The sequence below is a fragment of the Marmota monax genome, unplaced genomic scaffold (genome assembly GCF_021218885.2).
Source record: "Marmota monax isolate L192 unplaced genomic scaffold, Marmota_monax_Labrador192_F-V1.1 WCK01_AAM20220418_F8-fsc00491, whole genome shotgun sequence".
In the NCBI taxonomy this organism is placed as follows: Eukaryota; Metazoa; Chordata; class Mammalia; order Rodentia; family Sciuridae; genus Marmota; species Marmota monax.
Genome location: NW_026692211.1, coordinates 281,113 through 304,217, shown reverse-complemented (window position 1 = coordinate 304,217; position 23,105 = coordinate 281,113). Strand labels below are relative to the sequence as shown.

General features: G+C 35.7%; 1 protein-coding gene across 1 annotated transcript in view; it reads left to right on the top strand.

Moving 5' to 3' along the window:
• LOC124085415 (optineurin-like) overlaps positions 1 to 13,306 on the top strand; it is a 33,533-nt gene extending 20,227 nt beyond the window's left edge. The window contains 8 exon segments of the mRNA XM_046433077.2: positions 50 to 165; positions 1,415 to 1,564; positions 1,924 to 2,017; positions 3,364 to 3,522; positions 5,802 to 5,932; positions 6,937 to 7,019; positions 12,284 to 12,317; positions 12,319 to 13,306. Of these exon segments, the coding sequence (XP_046289033.1) occupies positions 50 to 165; positions 1,415 to 1,564; positions 1,924 to 2,017; positions 3,364 to 3,522; positions 5,802 to 5,932; positions 6,937 to 7,019; positions 12,284 to 12,317; positions 12,319 to 12,412 (861 nt within the window). The 3' untranslated portion in view covers positions 12,413 to 13,306.
• The last annotated feature ends 9,799 nt before the right edge of the window (positions 13,307 to 23,105 follow it).

Here is a 23,105-nt window from a genome sequence, read left to right as displayed (position 1 = left end):
TAATCTTGTGATAATCAAGTGTGAATGTTTGGTATTTCCTGTATGATAGGTTGGAAGCGAAGTAGAAATGTTGAACCTTCAGGTGACATCGCAGTTTAAGGAGCTTCAAGAGGCTCATACAAAATTGAGTGAAGCCGAGCTGATGAAGAAGAGACTTCAAGAAAAGTAAGAGAAAGAGGTTGCCTTTATCCTCTTTGGAAAAATACACATTTTTATTAAATATGTTACTATATATAAATATAGTTCTATATATTTACTGTATATTTACTATAATTTTATGTATGTTACTATGTTACTGAGTAAAAGAAAAACAGGCCTAAGTAAAATATGAATTCAGAAAACACTAATGTACAGGTTAATGTATAAGCATAAACTTCTTGTTGTAATATAAAAGAATGGGGACTTTGATTCTAAGTATACTAGCCTACGTGCCACCTGTGCAAAGTAGCAAGCCAGATTTCCTATACTGTGACAACACTGATGTGAACACACACAAAAGAAAGCTGAAAAGAGACTGAGTGAAGTTTAGGGAAAAGTCCATCTCAATCTGTTGTTTAATCAATCATTAAAGCTAGCATATAAATTGAGAATTTTACATTTGCTTATTTCTTTTGATCTAAGAAGTTACCCAAAATGTAGCAAATATAACTTGTTTGTGTTATTATCTTGGGCAAGTTATTTATTTAACCTCTCTGTAGCTAAGTTTTGACATGTGTAAATTATGTGTCATAATTTCTCTAATGTACACCAAATTAAATAAGATATTTAATGTGCTTGGCTTTAATGCTTTGCACATAGCTGTCATTTATTTGTTTTTGCTATTATTATATTGATATTCTTTTTAAAATTTTTTTTAGTTGTTGATGGACCTTTATCTTATTCATTTATTTATACATGGTGCTGAGAATTGAACCCAGTGCCTCACATATGCCAGGCAAGTGTTCTACCATTGAGCCACAACACCAGATCGAAATTCTCTTTTTGATATTTAAAAGAACCTGTGGGGGCTTCCTTTTTCCTTTGTTGAGTCTTTATTAGAAATCCAAGTTTTGGTGATTGACAGAACTTTTTCAAATATAAAAAGTACCCATAGATCACTATATGAGAATCACTGCTAGCCAACTTCTACTTTGGTCTGTATTTAGCTAAGAAAAATATATTTATATGACTACATACACCAATTATTCAAAGATGACACTACCTCATATCACCTTAGATCTGTACTTATTTATTTTTAGACATAAAAGTTCAGAGATATGGACATGTCTAGTAAAGAAGCAGAATGGATAAAATATTTTACTTTACATTCATAAATCCTACAGTCCTTAAACTTCTTTAAATTTAACCTGTTCTTGGGATGTGTTGAAAAGCCACTGAGAAGTGAAATTGCATTGTTTATCTTCATCTTTCTTAGATTCCAGGCCCTTGAAAGGAAAAATTCTGCAACCCCAGCAGAGCTGAATGAAAAGCAAGAGCTTATTTGTAATAACAAGAAGCTAGAGCTGCAAGTGGAAAGCATGCGATCGGAAATCAAAATGGAGCAAGCTAAAACAGAGGATGGAAAGTGAGTACACTGTGCAGAATGGAAGCTTTCCCAAAAGAATACCTTTTTAAAATACAGATTGGAATTAGGAATAGAGAATAAATTCACAAAATTTGTTTTTTATTTATCTGAAAGAGTACTATGAGATACTTTGGAGGGATAAAATTTTAAAGGTTTATTATAACAAAATTATTCTTTGTATCTAGCTTGTTTTTTTCCCCAGAAACTATTGTTTTGAGAGTAAGAAAATGCTAGTAAATGGTGGAATTATAAAGATAAGAGGAGATTTTGCTACTGGGTTCAGAAGATGATTCGGAGGCAAGGCTTTGAGTTTGTGATATCTTCTTGCAAGATTCTGTTTATTAATATCTTTTTAATAGGTCCAAGTTAGCCATTCTACAGTCAACACACAACAAGCTTCTTCAAGAACATAATAATGCATTGAAAACAACTGAGGAACTAATAAGGAAAGAGGTACTCATACAAAAATAGATTATTGATTAATGGAAACTGTTGAACATTTTATACCTTAAAAAAAGTTACCTGAATCCTTGACTAAGTCCCATTTCAAAAGTTGCTTTTCAGTTTATAATTGATTTCTTGTGTCATAATATTTACAACTTCTCACTTATGTACAATGTGCTTTGTGTTACAAAGTTAGTGTTCATGTCCCACCATCAGAAAGTAAGCATTTGTATTTCTCAGAGTAGGTAGAGAGAGCTGTAGGAGAGCTAAGAGCATGGGCTCCTATGTGCACAGTGTACAGTAAGACAGCTGGCTAGGGCTGGAGGGGCCATTCACATGTGATTGTAAAAGGCCAGTTTGCCTGCCTGCAGTGAACTTGGAACTCTGGACTCACTGGTTTGCAATTTAAATTGATAATAGTGCCCAGCATGGTGTGATAATTTACAGACAATGGAAACTTTGAATTAGAAACTCTTTGAATTTATATTCTTATAAATACACTCTTTTTTCAGAGGGGGTTGTTTTTTTTTTTTTTTTAATTGCTTTTATTTTTTAAATACATGACAGTGGAATGCATCACAATTTTTATTACACATATAGGAGATATAAAGAATGTTCATACCAATTCATGTCTTCATATATGTACTTTGGATAATGATGTCCATCACATTCCTCCATCATTGCTAACCCCCTGTTCCCTCCTTTCTCCTCCCACTTCTTTGTCCTATCTAGAGTTCGTCAATTTTGGAGGGGGTTATTATGTCTCTATTTCAGTATTATCTTTTAAAAATATTGTTGTTTTAAATCAGGAAACTGGGCTAGGGCTGTAGCTCAGTGATAGAGCACTTGCCTGGCATGTGTGAGGCACTGGGTTCCATTCTCAGCACCACATAAAAATAAATATATTAATAAAGATATTGTGTCCATTTACATGTAAAAAATATTTTAAAAAAATAAATCAGGAAACTATGATTTGCAAGCCATATGTTAAATGAATATGATTTTCTGAGTAAGGTGGTATTGCTAATGAACAGACTAATTTAAAGCTAATGATTTTTATTTATTTTATTTTTTATTTCTTTATGTATTTATTTGGTACTAGAGAGGGGCACTTTATTACTAAGCAACATCCCCAGATCCTTTTATTTTTCCTTTTGAGACAGAGCTTCCCTAAATTTCTTAGGCTTGGCTCAAACTTGTTACCTTCCTGCCTTAGCCTCCCAAGTAACTGGGATTATTAGTGTAAGCCACTATGCCCAACAAAACTAATAATTTTTCTTTAAAAAAAAACTAAAGATTTATCTAACATTTTACTAACATAGGCTACATTTCTAGAATCAAATTGTCTTTTGTAGTCAGAAAAAGTGGACAGGGCAGTGCTGCAGGAACTAAATGCAAAACTGGAAATGGCAGAGAGGGCACTGGCTTCCAAGCAGCTTCAAATGGATGAGATGAAACAGACTATTGCCAAGCAGGAGGAGGATCTGGAAACCATGGGTGTCCTTAGGACTCAGGTAAGAAATGCTGTGGAACCTCAACTGAGTGGGATAAGCCCCAATTAGATTTGCAAATACAAAAGTGATGGTGTTTAATACACACACACACACACACATTATTTTATATTCCTTCCTCCAGTGAATTTTTTTTTTTGACAGAGAGAGAGAGAGAACCTTTTTTTTTTTTTTTTTTTTTTTTTTTGTAGATGAACACAACACAATGCCTTTATTTTTATGTAGTGCTGGGAATCGAACCTGAGTTGCGCCCGTGCTAGGCGAGTGCTCTACCACTGAGCCACAATCCCAGCCCCACCAGTGAAATTTTTAAAACTTTTAACTTGATAAAAAGTGTGCCAATGTCGTGTGTGTGTGTGTGTGTGTGTGTGGGTGTGTGGGTGTGTGTGTGTGTGTTGCTAGGGATTGAACCCAGGGTCTCACGCATGCTAGGCAAATAAATGTTTACCACTGAGTTACAACCCCAGTCTGCAGAGTGCACAGCTCAAATGAATTTTATTTATCTATGTTCCAAAACTGATAGGAAATTGGGTTATTTTCATTTGTGGCATTATAATTAATGCTACTGTGATATTCCTGTAGATATCTCTGTTCTCACGTGCACTCATTTTCTGTTGGGTTCACACCTGGGAGTGGAATTGCTAGTTCACAGGCTATGCATGTTACTCAGTGTACTAAGTAAACAGTTTTCCAAAAGTGGTTGTACCACTTTGGAAATGTTCACTCCCATCCACAGAGTTTCCATTGCTCTATGGTCCTACCCATGCCTGTATTTTCAGTCATTTTACTTTTATTGATTTGGGGGTATGTAATGGTATCACATTTATTTGGTGTTTCATTGATGACTAATGAGTTTGAGTACTCTTTCAAATGTTTATTGGTCTTCTAGGTATTCTTTTTTGTGATGTGCCTGATACAACTTTGCTCATTTTTTCTTTAGGTCTGTCTGGCTTTTTCTTGATTTTATCAATTCCATATATAGTCTGATATAAGCCCTTATGATTGTTTTGCCTTTTCACTCTTATAAAAGAGTCTTTTTTAAAAAATATTTTTAGTTGTAGAGGCACACAATACCTTTTTTTATATATTTATTTTTAGGTGGTGCTGAGGATCAAACCCAGTGCCTCACATGTTCTTGGCAAGGACTCTATCACTGAGCCACAGCCCCAGCCCTCAAAAAGGAGTCTTTTGATGAGAAAGGTTCTTAACGTTAAAGTAGTCCAAGATACCAGTCTTTCCATTTATAATTAGTATCTTTTTTGTGTCCTATTTAAAAAACTTTCACTACTCCAAGGCCAAGAAGATACTCTTTTTGTTGTCTTCTAAACACTTTTCCGTTTTATTTTTTATATTAAGATCTATAAACTATCAGAAATTGGCTTTTATATAGAGAGTGAGATAAGAATTTGGATTTATATTTTTTTCTATGTGTCCAGGTGTCTGGGTTCCATTTAGTAAAAAGCCATCTTAAGTGCTCTGCTTGCTCCTTCCTCTTGTGAAGGGTATGAATATCAACAGATGGAGATCATTGGAGCCATCTCAGGGGCAGAGAAGTAGTTTGCGAAAATGGACTTTTGTCTAGGTTCATATACTGATATGGCCAATTTTCTCCAAGATTAAGAGCTATGAAACTAGTTTATAAAATAAGGATATCAATTCTACAATCCCAGGACTTTTTAAAAAATATTTTACTAGTTGTTGATGGACCTTTATTTTATTTATTTATATGCAGTGCTGAGAATCAAACCCAGTGCCTCATACATGCTATGTAATTGCTCTACTACTGAGCCACAACCCCAGCCCCAATCCCAGGACTTTTGATATAGGAAATGAACATCCTACACGGAGACTTCACATGTGTCTGGAATTCAATAAATCACATCTTTCTATTATTTTAAATTTAGCTTAAGAGCAGCATTCTTAAGTTTATCTAGCAAAGTGAATAAGCCACTTACTATATTATATTAGTTCTGAATATCTTTTTAAAAAAAAGAAACGGGAGTGTTTTACTGAATTAATGTTGCATATATTGCCTAAACCACCTATATCAGTGCAGTTTCAGGGTCCTAACTGTTTAAGCACACATGAACACACAGTTCATATCTACTATTTGAAAGCAGTTGGAAAAGTTGTGATTGTTATACTACTTTCTAGCAGAAGTATGTACCTATCATTCACAAAGCCTACCTGAGGATGCAGCACTCTCAACCTTATAAACAGGTGATCTGCAGGGAATCCACATTCATCTCAGTAGAAACTTCTTTACTTTTTTCCTCTAACAGATGGAGGTTTATTGTTCTGATTTTCATGCTGAAAGAGCAGCAAGAAAGAAGATTCATGAAGAAAAGGAGCAACTAGCATTGCAGCTGGCAATTTTGCTAAAAGAGAACAACGTTTTCGAAGATGGAGGCAGGTAAGGTAAAGCAAGAGAAAGGTAGAACATATGACAGCATGGGTTGTAGGAGAGGTTACCTGTCAAAGATGTTTCCTAATTTGAGCTATTAGAATCACTCTACCTACACTCGTGTTCCTATACTTGAGATTGGCTTATTAACAAACCTGGACAAAGACTTGTAGGAAACCAGTCAAGTTCTTGGTTTTGAGAAAAGCTGTGAAAATATGTTTTATGTGTCCCAATGTTACCCTGCTAGTCGTGAGTGAAATACACTATACACTTTAAATTTTTAATGTGCTTTGAAAGAAAATACTTCCAAAATTTCTCCTGATTTTTAAAATTTCATCTTGGGAAAGTTTTAAATTCTAGAAAAATACAGAGGAAAAAAAATAATACACAGCAAAATATACACAATCCTGAATTGACAATTGCTAGTGTATCTTTTTTTTTTTTTTGCTTCAATTTTTTTAGATAAAGTTGAAGTCTCTTGTTCCATATCCTTCATTTATTCTCCTCTTCCTTTGCTTTGTACAAACAGAGTTTAGTGGGTAGCCTTCCCATCTATATTATACATGTGTATACACACACTCCAATATAATATTTTAAAACAATATTATTTCTCCTTGTTTAAATTACAAAATAATCAGTGTAGAGATTATTCTGTAATTTTATGTAACATTGTGACTTCAAATGCTGTCTATATTGATTCATGCTGATTTAATTCATTGTTTTAATACCTGTATAATGTCTTAGTGTAGAAATGTGTAACTTATTTTCTAATCCATTCTAGTATCAATTAATAGTTTGGTTATTTCCTAGTTGATTTTTAAAGATCTTACTTTTACCTCATAGTATGCTGGTGCCATTATTATATAAAAATCAGTTTAATCTCACATTCTGATTTTTATGAACCTTGACACTGCAGTTTGACTCTTTTTTCCCCCCATACTTTTGTTGACTGCTTCATGTTGTCATGGTTCAGAGTTACACAACATCACATATAGTGTTGCTTTTAATCCCAGTAGGCAATCCTTGATGGAAATGCAGAGCCGGCATGGGGCAAGAACAAGTGACCCAGACCAGCATGCTTACCTCATCCAAAGAGGTGAGTCACATTCAAGTCTAGTATATTCAGGGAATATCCTACTAAGAAGGCACCCAAAGAAAAAAAATCCCACTATATTCTATAAAAGGGATTTCAAATTAAGCTACCCAAAATACAGCACCCTTCAGTCTTATTCCCCTAGTACTCAGATCTCTATCCATTACTAATACCAGGCTTGACTCTTCACCCCACGCTGTAGACTACAGATATCAGGCGATCTGCATCATCCCCTTCAACTCATCTTAAGCCTCTACTTGCATATATTTATTTGTGCAGTATCCTTCATGTAGATGTCCTTTCCATGCATATTCCTGTCTTCTTATAGTCTCCTTCCAAATAATTCTTATCCCATCTTTAAAACCCTTTCAGACAGGCACACTCCTATAATCCCAGTAATTTGAGAGGTTAAGGCAGGAGCATCACAAATTCAAGGCCACCTGGGCAATTTAGCAAGACCCCTTCTCAAAATAAAAAAAAAATAAAAAGGAATGGGATGTAACTCAGTGGTAGAGCACTCCTGGGTTCAATCCTCAGTATGGCCAAAAAAAAATTTTTTTTCATATTTTCCTGTCTCTAAATTGTCACCTTTCTGAACTTCCAAAATACTTCATTCTTCTGCTATCTTTTAAGTATTTATATGTTGAAATATCTATTTAAGACCTCTGTTAAGTGATGAGCTCCCAGGACAGTACATTTTCTTGTTTTAGTACTGGAGATTGGACCCAGGAGTGCTCTACCACTAAGCTACATTCCCATCCCATCCCTTTTTATTTTTTATTTTGAGAAAGGCACTTGCTAAGTTGCCCAGGTTGGTCTTGAACTTGTGATTCTTCTGTCTCAGCTCCCAGGTCACTACTATTGCAGGTGTGCACCACCACACCTGGCTTGTGAACTATATGTTTTCACCCAATACCTGGTGTTTTGCACATAATAATATTAGCATTTTTTTTGAGAGTGTACTATGTTCAGGCACTTTGTTGATCTAACTTCATCTGTATTATTTAATTTGATTTTCAAAAAATTCCATGAAGTCTATATTATCATTTTCTAAAAAAGACAAAACTATAATTTTGACAAGGTTAAGTAACCCAGGATTATAAGGCTAGTTGGGAGCAGAATTGGAAAAGGAACCAAAGGTTATCTGACTTTGACTACTACATAGTATACTGCGTATAACAGATATCATTTAATTTTGTAATACATCCAGATTTTAATTTCCTAAAACTGATCATGATACATTTTAAAAGAGTGGTGCTCTATTTAGTACATGATTTTATACTTGTATAATACATTAATAATATGCTAGTAATAATGTTCTGTAATTTATAATGAATCACTGAAAAGAAAATATTAACCTTAATTCTAGGTATTAAAAAATAAAATTCCAAGATCAAAGACTAACATAGCTAGAAAAAATAAATTAATGGTAGTGCCATCAAGTAGAGTCTGAGTTCAGGATCCCCCTTAAATATCACAAAAAAGCTTTAACATTTTTGTTTGTAAATATTTTACCAGGTTAAGTCTCTTCACATACCAACGACTATTGAAATGGAACTGCAATATTTTCATCAGTAAGGACACAATATTAACACATATAATGAGCTGATAAATCTCAGGGAAATTTCTCTGAGTATCTTTTTTTATTTCCTATCTTTCCCCTTCCCCCACCCGCCAAAGTCCTATTACAGGAACAACAACAAAAAGATTAAACATTAGAGATAGTAACTCAGGTTAAAAATATGCATAGGATTATTCATGGGGAAAATGCAGAAAAGCTACCATTTGATCTAACAACAATATTACCCTAGGTCTGGGGTTTTGTCTCAGCGGTAGAGCTCTCGCCTAGCATGTATAATGCCCTGGGTTCGATCCTCAGCACCACATAAAAGTAAATAAAGTAAAGGTATTGTGTCCAACTACAACTAAAGAATAAATGTTTTTTTTAAAAAAATATTACCCTGAGGCATTTTTTAGCATCAGTGGGTAAAGCTATGTTTTTCTCAGAGACCTACAGCTGCCCACTCCTTTGATTTCTTTCCACTCATCTGATTTCTCTCTCTCCCTCCCTCCTTCCTTTTTTCTTTCCTTTCCCCCATCCCCCCATCAGTACTGAAGATTGAATCTGTCACTACCATGCCTGTCATTATGTGTCTGATTCTAGAAATGTCCAACAAGGTAGTCTGGGGTCAAATTGTTGCCGACTCCTGTCCCAAAGGCTGTGATTCTGCCCATCAGAATGAACAGGGGATTTTTAAAGAGGTGATTCAGAGAAAATGAGATTAAGGAGAAGATCAGGAAGGAGAAGATTAGGGAAAAGATGATCAGGAAGGAGAAGATCAAGGAGAAAAAGGTTGGAGGGGGAAAAAAAAAACATGTAAGATTCAAAGCCACAAGGGATATTAGTCAAAGCATCAAGTGAACCCATTACAAAAAGGTCAGTCTCTTGCACGTGGATGTCTTAAGGAATGGTTGTTGTTCTTTATAAGGCAAAAAACTATTTACATAAAAAAGACTGGTCGGTTTCTGACTTATATTTATAATCTAAAAATCTTTTTCTATATATACATTTATTCTTGTCTAAATAAGCTGTTTTGTCATAAAAAATATTCCAGAAGACTGTCATAAGATTTTTTTAATGTCTTAACAAAACTGATTTAAACAAGTCTTTCTTGATACATCTCATCATTGTCATCAGCAGCAGCCGTTTCAGTGTCTGCTCTGTTCTAGGACTTGGTTAAGTGACAGGGAATAGAAAGGCATAAGGTGTGGTCAAGTCCTTAAGGGATGTGGTATAGCTGGAGACAGAATGTGCACATAAAAACATAAATTCATGTACAAGATAGCATGTAGGTAAATAAAAGGAATAGTGGTGAAGATAAGAGAAAAAGCTGATCATAAAGGCACAGAGAGTTAAGAAAAGCCTTGAAAAAACATGATTCTAACCTTGACCTTGAAGCTAGGATTTGTATAAGTGTAGTGTGAGAGTAAAAGGGCAAAGGCAGAAATGAGTGTGATCAGTTGATAATAAAAACTGACTAAGGGGCTGGAGATGTGACTCAAGCGGTAGCGCGCTTGCCTGGCATGCGTGCGGCCCGGCTTCGATCCTCAGCACCACATACAAACAAAGATGTTGTGTCCGCCGAAAAACTAAGAAATAAATACTAAAAAATTCTCTCTCTCTCTCTCTAAAAAAAAAGGAGGGGAGGGAAACTGACTAAGCTTTTTATGGATTGGAGAGGCAGGAGGCAGAGGGAACCTTGAGCAGGCTGCTATAGCACCAAAAAAAGCACACATGGAGGCAACAATGCAGAACCAATAATGCCAATGGCAGACTACAACCCACAGGCCAAATCTGGCTTGTCATCTTTTTTTTTTTTTCCTTTTAAAGAGAGAGAGAGAGAATTTTTTAATATTTTTTTTTTTTTTTTTTTTTAGTTTTCAGTGGACACAACATCTTTATTTTTTTTTTTTTAATTTTTATGTGGTGCTGAGGATCAAACCCAGCATCCCACACATGCCAGGCGAACGTGCTACCGCTTGAGCCACATCCCCAGCCTCCTTTCATCTGTTTTCACAAATCAATTTAATTGGGATGTAATCATGCCCTTTTGTTTGCATCCTGTCTTTGGCTGCTTTCATGCTACAGTGGCAGAGATTTTATTTATGATTTGCAAGGCCCATATAATATTTTCTCTTTGGTCCTTTACAGAAGTTTGTTGACCCTTAATCTCAAGCAATGAGACAATTAGAAAGCCCTGCTTCAAAAATAATACTTTATGATGAATACAATAGTAAAATATGCTTCTTGGGCCGGGGATGTAGTTCACTAGTAAAGCACTTGCCCAGTATGCAAAGACCTTGGTCTGGGTCTCAGCACTGAAAAAATGTAAAGAAAATAGAAAGTTAATCTTAAGTTTATTTTTTGTCTGAAAGTCTTACATGTTATTGAATTCAGTAATGTATTTTGAAGTAAATAACAATGGTAAAGATCCAAAAACAAAGTTTTGGGGATGAACCAAAGTATGGGCTGAGACTCTAAAAATATAAAATGCTTTGCTCTGGTCCAGAAAGGTCAGGCCAGAGAGATGCCCAGGAGACAGAAGTAAATCTCAGCAATGATCACAGTTTGTATTGATCTATGACCTCCCCAGAGTAAGAGCTTGTTTCAAATATTCTCTGATTTAGGTTTCAACCTCAACCTAACTCAGAAATGGGGGCAATAACAGGATTCATTCTTCAGTTGTTTCTCTTCACTGACTTTCCTTGGGCAATTCATATTCTTTCCAAGGCTCTTCTCATAGGTTACTCATCCAGGAGGCCTTTCTGCATTAGGGCTCTTTTCTTTCTTTCTTTTTTGAGAGAGAGAGAGAGAGAGAGAGAGAGAGAGAGAGAGAGAGAGAGAGAGAGAGAGAGGGAGGGAGGGAGGGAGGGAGGGAGGGAGGGGGAGGGAGAGAGAATATTTTAATATTTATTTTTTAGTTTTCGGCGGACACATCTTTGTTTGTATGTGGTGCTGAGGATCAAAGCTGGGCCGCACGCATGCCAGGCAAGCGCGCTACCGCTTGAGCCACATCCCCAGCCCAGGGCTCTTTTCTTACTCCTACCCAACCCCACAGTGCCTAACACTCTCCCCCTTCCACACCACCACTGCCCCTTCTCTTACCTGGCTTCCCCACCTTGTCAGTACCCTGCACATCCATGAGGGCTTACAAGTATCTGCTGAATAAATGGGAGTGAGTGTTTTGCTTCTAAAAAGGTGCATACTGTTGCAGGAGACCCCCTCCCATACTCTCATGATTCCCTCCTTCATATTCTCTCCCTCTTTCGCTTCTAACCAGAACCTATATTGTCCTGTACCTAGAACTGAAACTATGTCTTTACAAAGACTCACACCTGGAATACAGTTTAAATTCTGAAAAATAGAAAAGTAGCAGATACTATCTGTGGAGATTTCTCTGTGCATACAATGATGTCTTCCATTAAAGAGTGTGGTGATGTACACCTGTAATCCTAACTACTTTGGAGGCTGAGGCAGGAGGATCCTAAGTTCAAAGCCAGTCCTCAGCAACTTAGCCAGACCCTCAGTAACTCAGCAAGACCCTGTCTTGAATTAAAAAAATTTTATATAGGACTGGGAGTGGTATCCCACTGGGTATTGATTATCAAGTTTAATAGATGACCAAATTAACCAAGTTATTAAAATCAAGCAGAAGTTCTTTTCAAGGTGGAACTAATGAAACTTTTCATTTCCTGCTTATTCCCAGGAGCTGAGGATAGGAACTGGCGGCAAGAGCAATCACAAGAGTATTCCAAATCATTCCTGTCCCAAGTGTGGAGAAGTTCTGCCTGACATAGATACATTACAGATTCATGTGATGGACTGCATCATTTAAGTGTTGATGTTTCACCTTCCCCCAAACTGTTGGTAAATGTCAGCTTTTTCCTCCAAGATTTGTACTTTTGTCTTATTTGTTTTCACTCAAATATTTTGCCTCATTATGCTTGTTTTAGGAGGGAAAAAAAGATGTATCAATTCTAAGAGAACACTTTGTGGATTTCCATGAGCTCACAAAATGGAATACTTAACCACTGCCCTTCTGATAATAAATTCAGTAGTTTTTATATTCTGTTCATGTGGGCAAATACACTATTCATACAGTTAAATAACATGAGATGTAATGTGAGAGGGCTCAGGGAATTATAAGAAACTTCACTGATAAATTTAAGAATCTTTTAAGGAGGCAGAAAAAATGAATTGGTCACAGATTTAATCAGGAAAAATGTCTTTGAAATAGTTTTAAAGCAAATTATTGTTATTATTTATCTTTTGAAACTGGATCTTTTGGGTTTATGTGTTTTTGTATATGTTGTAGTTTTATTGTAGCCAAAGTTGTAACATACCACTTTTTATCTAGTATGGTGAGCTTTCAGTTAATATTAGGACAAGTCAAAAAATGTTGGCATACATGACATTAAGTTCCTTGGATTTCTCTTTTTTCTCTCTCCATATGTGTTAGAAAAGGAAACTTGGGATGGAATTAAGGGTCACTCCAGCACTAAGCTACATCATGCCCCACTTCCCCTAACCCCACTTTTTTTTTTTTTTTTTTTTTTTTTTGAGATGGTCTCACTAAGATTCACAGTCTAGCCTAGAATTTGCCATCCTCTTGCCTCAGCCTCCTGAGTCACTGGGATTAAGTTCACTAGATTTCTTATCATTCACAGTGTTAAATTTCATAATCACAAGAAGTAGTTATTGAAAAATAAAATTTTGTTTATGAATCTTTTACATTGTTCATATATTGATTGATTTCATAGTATGCATTTTCTGTATTAAGCTCATTTAGCTTAATATAAGCTTACTTAGTAAGATATATTTTATTAATTTGATGAAGATGAGCAAGATCCTTTTGTTGAGACCAACACATGTTTGAATTAGAGAGTTATTCTTACTAAGAAGGTGAACAGATAGGGATTTGCCTTATTTTAGACCTGTAGTTTACTAACTAGTACTGGACAAGCCATAGAAGTTAACAATATCTTTATGTATCCAGTTCCTAAAATATTTAAGAGAAAACTAAAAGATCTCCTTTGTATTTACCATAAGATATCTCCTAGACAAACTTGATTACACACATATGTATATGCATTTATGCATTTATGCGTATTTAAATATGAATCAAAATAGTTAATTCATGCCAAAAGAACATATTATGCAAATTACAGTTATCTTCATGCCAAGAGAATAAGAATACACTGTACACTTTATTAATCTAGATTAAAAGATTATCATACATACATCCCAGGGAGAATGTTTGTTAGAGACATTTCTAAAATTATAATGAAGTTTTTCTTTTCTTTATAGTTTTTAATATAAATGTTTTTATCCTTTTATACTGGATAAAATAGATTTCAATAGAATCCTAAATAGAAAAGAAAACAAAATGGTTTCATGTTTAAGTTATTGTGGACATTCTTTTACTTTGTTCAAATAGAGATATTAAGAGATCTAAACTCTAAAATAACCATATGAATGAGCTTATTAAGCTTGTGACCAAATCATTTGCTTGATAACTAAAAATATTACAAATGAAGGCATGTTCTTATGGTTGCTTTAAATTAAGGTCGTTGAAGAGTTATCTGTATCCTGTGTTCATTACAGCATTATTCATAGTAGCTAAGACATTGAAGCACCCTAGGTGTCCCTCATTAGATGAATGAATAAAGAAAATGTGGTGTATATACACAATGAAAATACTATTCAGCCTTTAAAAAGAGGGAAGACCTGTCATTTGCAATAACATGGATGAACCTGGAGGACATTATGTTAATTGAAATAAGCCAGACACAGAAAAACAAATACCATATGGTATTACTTATATGTGAAATGTATAAAGTTGAACTCTTGGAAGTTGAGAATACAATGGTGGTAACTAGTGGATGGGGAGGGGGTTAGGTAGGGAAAATGGAGATGTTGATCACAGGGAATAAAATTCCAATTTTGAGGAATAAGCTTTAGTGATATATAACACAAATAGTGACTGTAATAAATAATGCGTTGTATATTAAAAAAAACAAACAAAACATTAAGGCTGTTTTAAGGGAATCAACCAGTTTAGTAAACAACATGTAAGCTCTGTGTATGTCTTATCTGATTTATTTATTCTGATATCTCTTCAAACGCTTTGTTCCATATTAACAGTTAATTACTCCTCATAGAAATCTTGTGTGGGAGGGGGATGAAAACACAAAGAATGGTGTCTACCCTTAACAAATTTCTAAGTATTGTTAACTATAGGCACATTACTGTCAGAATATCTCTAGAATTGTTTATGTTGCATGACTAATACTCTGTACCTATAAACAACAATTCCCATTTTCCCCTGTCCCAGCCTCTGGCAACCACCATTCTACCTTCTGTGTCTATGATTTTGATTACGATTTTGATTATTGTAAATACTTTACATAAGAGTATCATGCAGTATTTGTTGCTCTGTGATTGGCTTACTTCACTTAGCAATGTCCTCAAAGTTCATCCATGTTGTTATATATAGCAGGATTTTCTTCTTAAGGTTGCGTAATATTTCTTTGTATATGTATATCACATTTTCATTATCTATTCATCTACTGATGGACATTCAGGTGTTTTACCTCTCAGCTACTATGAGTGATGCTACAATGAATATGGGAGTACAACTCTCTCTTATAACTACCTATACACAAGAGAACTAGATCATATGATAGCAAAGATGGAACAATGGACACATGCTTCACTCTTCTCTTCCCAAGGGAGGGGCTCCCAACATGTACTGGCCTGTGTGTACTGTGATATAGATCCTCTACAGCAGCAGCAAGCCACTCAACTCTCATTGTTAGAATCCCACTCCACCCCCACCCCCATCTGTAGTATACAAGTTTCTGTACAGCACTCCGACCAGGCAAGACAAAAACTAGTCTCTTGGGCAGCTCTAACTAAAAACTGAATGTATGCTCCACTTTTTTCCCTCCTCAGGGAGAGAAGCTGAGAGCTAAGGGTTTTCACCTACTTGTCCTGCACTGAATTGGGGGAAAGTACTATGCTAATTGAGTGTATGTTAATCCAGATCTTCTTTGTTCTCAGAAGTTCTCAGCCACCTGTCCTGTTATATGTCCTGTGTGTCCTATCCTTGTCCATCCAGTCCTGCCCCCCACCACTCTCAGTATTGGGCTTGAGACAAGATAGAAACCAGTCCCTCAGGCAAACCTTTGGAAAGTTTGCATATTGGGTGTATTCAGTCTCCTTTTTGCCACCCCAGGGAGAACTCAGAAGCTGGGAGTTTTCTCTTGATTATGTTATACTAAGTCAGGGGGAGGTACTCTGTCTAGCAATAGAGTGCCACAAATTTGCCTACATGTTTGTTTTATACTCACTTCAGGTATAAGAACATTTAACTATATTCTTGATTTCTCACTAAAGGAATTGATATATGTATTGTTAAGTCAGCATCTCTCTGGGGAGAGGAAGGGCTTGAGGCTTCCTATGCTGCCATCTTGATGATGTCATCATCTCCCTTATAGGCATTATGGCCCCTTTTCTTTTTCTTACTTTTTTTCTTTCTTTTCTTTTCTTTTAATACCGGGATTGAACCCAGGAGTGTTCAACCAATGAGCCTCAGCCTCATCCCTTTTAATATTTTATTTAGAGACAGGGTCTTGCTGAGTTGCTCAGGGCCTCGCTAAGTTGCTGAGCTTGGCTTTGAACATGCTTCTGCCTTAGCCTTTCAAGCTGCTGGGATTACAGCTACTGCATCAGCCTCTTGGTCCCTTTTTTAAGGCATACCTTGCTATATTCTTAAGTCTTGTTAAATGGGAACAATAGAAATATGGGAACTAAGAAATATTAATGAACTAATGAAAATCAGATAACTAAATCATTTAATAATATTAAATCATCAACTATTATATTTAAAAATAACTTTGATCCAGTTTGGCATGTGAGGAACTTGGAAGTCATCACTCATCTCCAAAACAACACAAAAAGTCTAAACTGAAATCAATTATTTTTTTTTTTCTGCTATTGGGGATTTGAAAGCAGGGGTACTTTTCTACTGAGCTACACCTTTAGTCCTTTTTATTTTTTACTTTAAGACAGTTCTCACTAAGTTGCTAAGGGTCTTACTAAGATGCTGAGGCTGGCCTCAAACTTGTGATACTCCAGCCTCAGCCTTCTAAATTACTGAGATTACAGGCATGCCCCCATTTTTCCTTGTGAAATTTTAAAATATTTTAAACTAGATGAAAGTACACTTTGTCAAAATTCAAGATATACAGAGAAAGTAGTGCTGAGAGGGAAATTTGTAGCATTGATTGGGCATATAGAAAAGAATAAGTATCTAAAATCAGTAAGTTTCCACTTAGGAGACTAAAAAAAGAATAATAAATTAAATGCAAAATAAGCAGAAGAAAAGAAAAAAATATAGCAGAAATTACACTCAGTTACCATAATACTTTCCCCCAATTCAGTGCAGGACAAGTAGGTGAAAACCCTTAGCTCTCAGCTTCTCTCCCTGAGGAGGGGAAAAAAGTGGAAAGCAATGAAATTGAAACTAGGAAATCAATAGAGGAAAATTGATAAAACCAGTCTGGTTCTTTGAAATAATCAATAAAATTGGTAAACCTATAGCCAGATTAAGAAAGCAGAGACAAATTACCAATTTTAGCATACCAGCAATGAGGAATGCTCATTTGAAATTTAAAAACACAGTACCACTTACATTAGCGCGCGCACGCGCGCGCACACACACACACACACACACACACACACACACACACACACACACAAAATGGAAGATGTAGGTATAAACCTAGTAAAATATACACAAGACCTATGAGGAAAGCCATAAAACTGTGATGGAAAAAAATTCTAATAAATGAAGAGAGATCATGTTCATGGACAGGAAGAATCAATATTCTAAAAATGTCAGTTCTTCCAATTTGATGTGTAGATTCAATGTAACCTCTATTAAAAGTCCCAACAAGTTATTTTATGGATATTAACAAGCTAAATTTTATAGGGAAAGAGAAGGGTATGGCTAATGCAGTATTCAAGAGGAATAAAGTAAAAACACTGATACTACTGACCTCAAGACTTACTAGAAAGCTATAGTAACCAAGATGGTGTGATGTTGGCATAAAAACAGAAGAGGAACTGAGGATATAGCACTTGCTTAGTATGTGTGTCACCCCAAATTTGATCTCTCACACTGCAAAACAAAAGAACAAAAAACAAACAAACAACAACAATAACAAAAAAAAAAAAAAAAAAAAAAAAAAAAAACCCAGACCAATTGATCAATGGAACAGAAAGCCCAGACATGGATTCACACAAATATAATCAATTAATTTTTGAAAAAGGAATAAGTGAAATTCAATGAAGAAGTTTGTTTCAATAAATGTGTCTGGCACAACTGTTCATATGCATGCAAAAAAAAGAGGAGGAGGCAAAGAAGAGGAAGAATCTAGACACAGACCGTACATTTTTCGTAAAAATTAAAGCTGGGGCTGGAGTTTGTAGCTCAGTGATAGTGTGCTTGTCTACCATGACACTGGATTCAATCCTCAACACCACATAAAAATAAATAAATAAAATAAAGGATTAAAAAAGATTATTTAAAAAAGTCACAGACTGAAAGAAAGTCTTTAGTGATCACATTTCCATAAAGAGCTGCTATCTACAATATACAGCGAACCCTTAAAATTTAGAAAACAGTCAAATCTTAAAACAGGCAAAAGATATGAACAGATATCTCACCAAACAAGATATAGAGCTGGAAAACAGGCATATCAACCTCACATGTTATTGAAGAATTGCAAATGAGGCAGGCACAGTGGCACATGCCTGTCATCCCAGATATTTGGAAGGCAAAGGCAGGAGGAACAGAAGTTTGAAGGCAGCCCTAGAAACTTCTTATTTGAAGCCTTGTCTCAAAATACAAAAAGAATTGGGGATGTAGCTCCACATAGGGTGACACAAGGTTTAATCTCTAGTACCACAAAAACAAAAACAAATAAAAAACATCAGCAATGAAATACCACTGCACAGTTACTAGAATAGCTAAAATCCAAAACACTAACAACTCTAAATGCTGGTGAGGATGTGGAGCAACTGGAACTCTCAGTGCTGATGGGAATGAAAAATGTATAGCAACTGTAGAAGACAGTTTGGCAATTTCTTACAAAACAAACCTGACTTACCTTACACAGTTATTTTCCTTGGTATTTACCCAAATGAATTGAAAACTTACAGCCACTAAATTCTGTACATGAATGTTTATAGCCACTTTATTTATAATTGCCAAAACTTGGAAGCAACCATGATAACCTTCGATATATGGAGGGATGAGCAAATACTGGCACATCCATACAATGAACTATTATTCAATAATAAAAAGAAATGATGGGGCTGGGGTTATGGCTCAGTGGTAGAGTGCTCGCCTCGTGCAAGGCCCTGGGTTTGATCCTCAGCACCACATATAAATAAAATAAAGTTATTTTGTCCAACTACAACTAAAAAAAAAAAAAGAAATGAGATAGCAGGCCACAATATATATATATATATATATATATATATATATATATATATATATATATATATATATATATGAAGGTACCTTAACGTGCAAACTGCTAAGTGAAAGAAGCTGTCTTAAAAAAAACTATAAGCTTATAATTCCAACTATATGACACTCTGGTCTGAGCAACATTATGGAAATGAGAAAAAAGATCAGTGGTTTCCTGGATTGGGAGGAGAAAAGGCTGAATAGGTGAAGCTGGGAGATTTTTAGGGCAGTGAAAGTATTCTTATGATACAGTGATGATGAATATATGAAGTCTAACATAACATATGGACTATAGTTAATGTATCAATATTGGTTTATCAGTTATAACAAATGTCCCACGTGTATTATTATTACAAGATATTAATAATAGTAGAAACTGTTTGAAGCAGCTATATGGAACTCTCTGTTCATTCCACTCAATTTTTCTATAATCCTAAAGCTGTTCTAAAAATTGACACCAATTTTAATGAAAAAATAACTTTGAACTAAAAGATTATTTAGTATCAACATCCTAAAATTCATTGTGTGCATCAGAAAATCAAGATTGTTGTGAAGATTGGCTAAGAGTTCCATTTGACCCTAATGAAAGGGATAACTTGGGATTATTTTTAATACAAAATCAAACTTACTGTGCCATCATTAAATCAGTGGTGGAAATCTGATATGACACCTAGTGCAGCTTTTAAGTGAAACAGGAATCAAGTATATGGACCAATCTCCATATGCTTTAATGAAACAACAAAAAATACCCAAATTACTTTGCTATGAAAGGCAGATGAAATATAAATTTAGCATTTTCTTTGGCATCCTTTGACTTACATGGTTCATGGCTTAAAAATTATTGAGATAAACTGTGTACTCTTCTCAGGAAAATGTTTTTCATTGTTGAGTGATTTTTTTTTTTTAACTAAGTAATTAGAAATGTGAAGTATATAATACAAAAAGCATGGATTCCGGAACTTTCTGTAGCCATTTTGTCTTTTAAATATATGGATCTATAATCAAGGGTGAAAGTTATTTCACATCTCTCTCTCTCTCTTTCTCTCTCTCTCTCTCTCTCTCTCTCACACACACACACACACACACACACACACACACACAATTATTTATCCAGCGAAATTAAGGAAGAAATATGTTTAATATTCTTATGGATTAATTGGAACACTGAACTTCCTCCTCCTCCTCCTCCTCCTCCTCCTCCTCCTCCTCCTTCTTCTTCTTCTTCTTCTTCTTCTCTCTCTCTCTCTCTCTCTCTCTCTCTCTCTCTCCCCCCCCTCTCTCTCTCTCTGGATGTACTGTACTGGAAACTGGACAGGGATGCTCTACCACCAACCCTTTTTTATTTTGAGATAGGGTCTCACTAAATTGCTAAGGTTGGCCTTAACCTTGGTATTATAAATGCACCATCACACCTGGCAACTAGACATTTTATTGGTTTCCCTTTGCAAAACACCAGTTGAAGTCATAAGATAGAGGGTTCTGCCCTGTTGTTTAAAGTAACTGCTGCATTGGTTGAAGGGAAATAAACATCTATTTGAGAAACAAATAGAATATTCTGTTATGACAATTAAGGAGATTAGTTTTCTTCTTTCTCAGAAAGGCCACACATCTTTAAGTAGAGGGTCTCTGCTGAGCATGCATAGCATTTCTCTCTGTAAAGCATCTTTGTCCAATCCATAGGACAAATTCAGGTTTGAGATAAGACTGTAGAAAATTCTATACCACAGAGGATAAGAGACGTGAAGTAGATATAAACTGATGCCTACAGGGAGGTGAGGGATGCAGGGCATCCAGGCTCTTACTTCTAATAGGTCTCATTTTGAATAGCATTCCCTCCTCCTGGGTCAGGACAGAAGAACTGGTTTAATTGTTTGGCTCATTAATTAGGTAAATATACTCAAAGATAATACACTTCTAGTCTGTCTACTTAGAGAACTCAACTATGTTTACTAGCCAATACCTCAAACTGTTTTAGAGGTTAAACTTAAAAGGTTTCAAATACAGTTTGGGGTATTGGCTATATATCCTCCTGGCTTCAGTCACAAATTTAAAGACCCTGCTGAAATTCACACCACATCTCTGCCTATCCAAAACAAGCTCCTCTCTAGGTTTCTAGTGTATTTCTATGGTTCTGCCAGTCTCCCAGGTAGTAACACCCTGGCCATTGTCTTCTCCTTTTCCTACCACAGGTGCTTTCCTTTGGTCAGTTACCAAAGCAGATAGGTTTACCTTCACCTGCTCCCCATTTGTCTCTGTATTCTCATAGTTGTGACTGTCACAACCTTCTAAGAAGTTCTCTGCCCCTAGTGTCTTGCATTTCAGTTCCTGAACACCCATCTTTAATAGGCTTAATCCTTCTGATTAATCTTCTGATTAATCTCCTTACAGAGTAATGAGAATATAAATTAGTACACATTTAATGCTTCCATGTACCAGGCACATTGTGTATATTTTCAAGTTTTTCCATTTAAATATCTTCAAATGTCCTATGAAATAACAATTACCATCCCTACTGAACAGAGAAGTAAGTGGAGTCACTGAGGAGTAACTTATCCAAAGTTGCATAGTTGTAAGTGACAGTTAAAATCATGCAACCTTCAAGGCTGCATGCAGTATCAGTACTTAGCCATATCTTTTTTCTGTATATCCACCTTCCTCTTCCATCTGCTCAAACATGTCTTTTTATTATGTATAAGTAAAGGTTTTGGGGGCTGGGGTTGTTGCTCAGTGATAGAGCACTTGCCTAGCATGTGTGAGGCACTGGGTTCAATCCTCAGCACCACATTAAAAAAATAAACAAATAAAATAAGGATATTGCATCCATGTATGACTAAAAATATATATTAAAAAGGTTTTGACCTGTTTCTATCATCCTCCAGATAATGTTTCTACATACTTCCTTTAATGTTTCTGCCTCCTTTTCTCTATATGTTCCTGCCCCTCTAGCAAAATTGGTAGTCACCTGTTATTTACCTCTTATGCATTGTCATATCTCCCGTATTACACTGTTAAAACCTGGAATAGGAATCACGTGTTTGCCTAACACTTTTCTACATAAGGCAATGGACTATTATGGCTGTTTTGTGTGAAAATGTACTGGATATTCTCATGTGATCCTCCCTAAAACCTTCTAATCCAGACATTGTCCTTAAATGGTCAGTAACTTGTTTTAAAAAAAAATGTGCTATTTGGTTTTTCCTTTTCATAAACATTGTGCACCAGAGACAGTAGCAGTAAGAGAAAATAGAGGATGATGTAGGAAGATGAGTAAGACATGGTTCCCTTCTCTCCAGATGCTCACATTATAGTAGGAAGAAAAAGATACAAACAATTAGGGAGCACCATGGCAAGTTCTATGAACAAGACCAGTGTGGAGCTCAAGGAAATACCAAATAGGAAAGTTTAGTCCAGGGGATCCAGAGGAGCTTCACAGAGGAGGGATGCTTGGCCAGAGCTTAGATGGATGAGTAGAAGCTGACCAGGTAGTAGTTGATGTTGACCCAATGGTTGAAATCATTCCAAGCAGAGGGATTTACATGTACAATGGCTCTGAGGCATGCCAGTGCCTGGAATACTTGAGGAAGAAGGAATAGTTCAGTGTAGTTGGAAAAAAAGACTACTTTAGTGGGGAAAGATAAGAGTTCAGATTATTGAAAAAGTGGGTGGAAGTTGAGTCTATAAGTTTGAAATTTATAGGAACTGAGAGGTGACTGATAGATTTTTTTTCAGGGAAAAGCGATGCCAAGATTGTTTTATAAATGGAGGCAACAAGAGAAATGGATAGGAATCGTGTGAGACTGGAAATGGATCAGCAATAGCTAAAGATGAAAGATAATGAGAGACTAAAGAGTGAGGATGTAGGGGAGAGAAAAGATTCAGGAGATATGAGCTAGAGCCTGTGTAACTGGACACAGTGAGTGAGAACTTCAGCAGCATAATGGACTCATGGCATTTATGTCCTTTGGAGACTAACCTTTCTCTTTTGTTT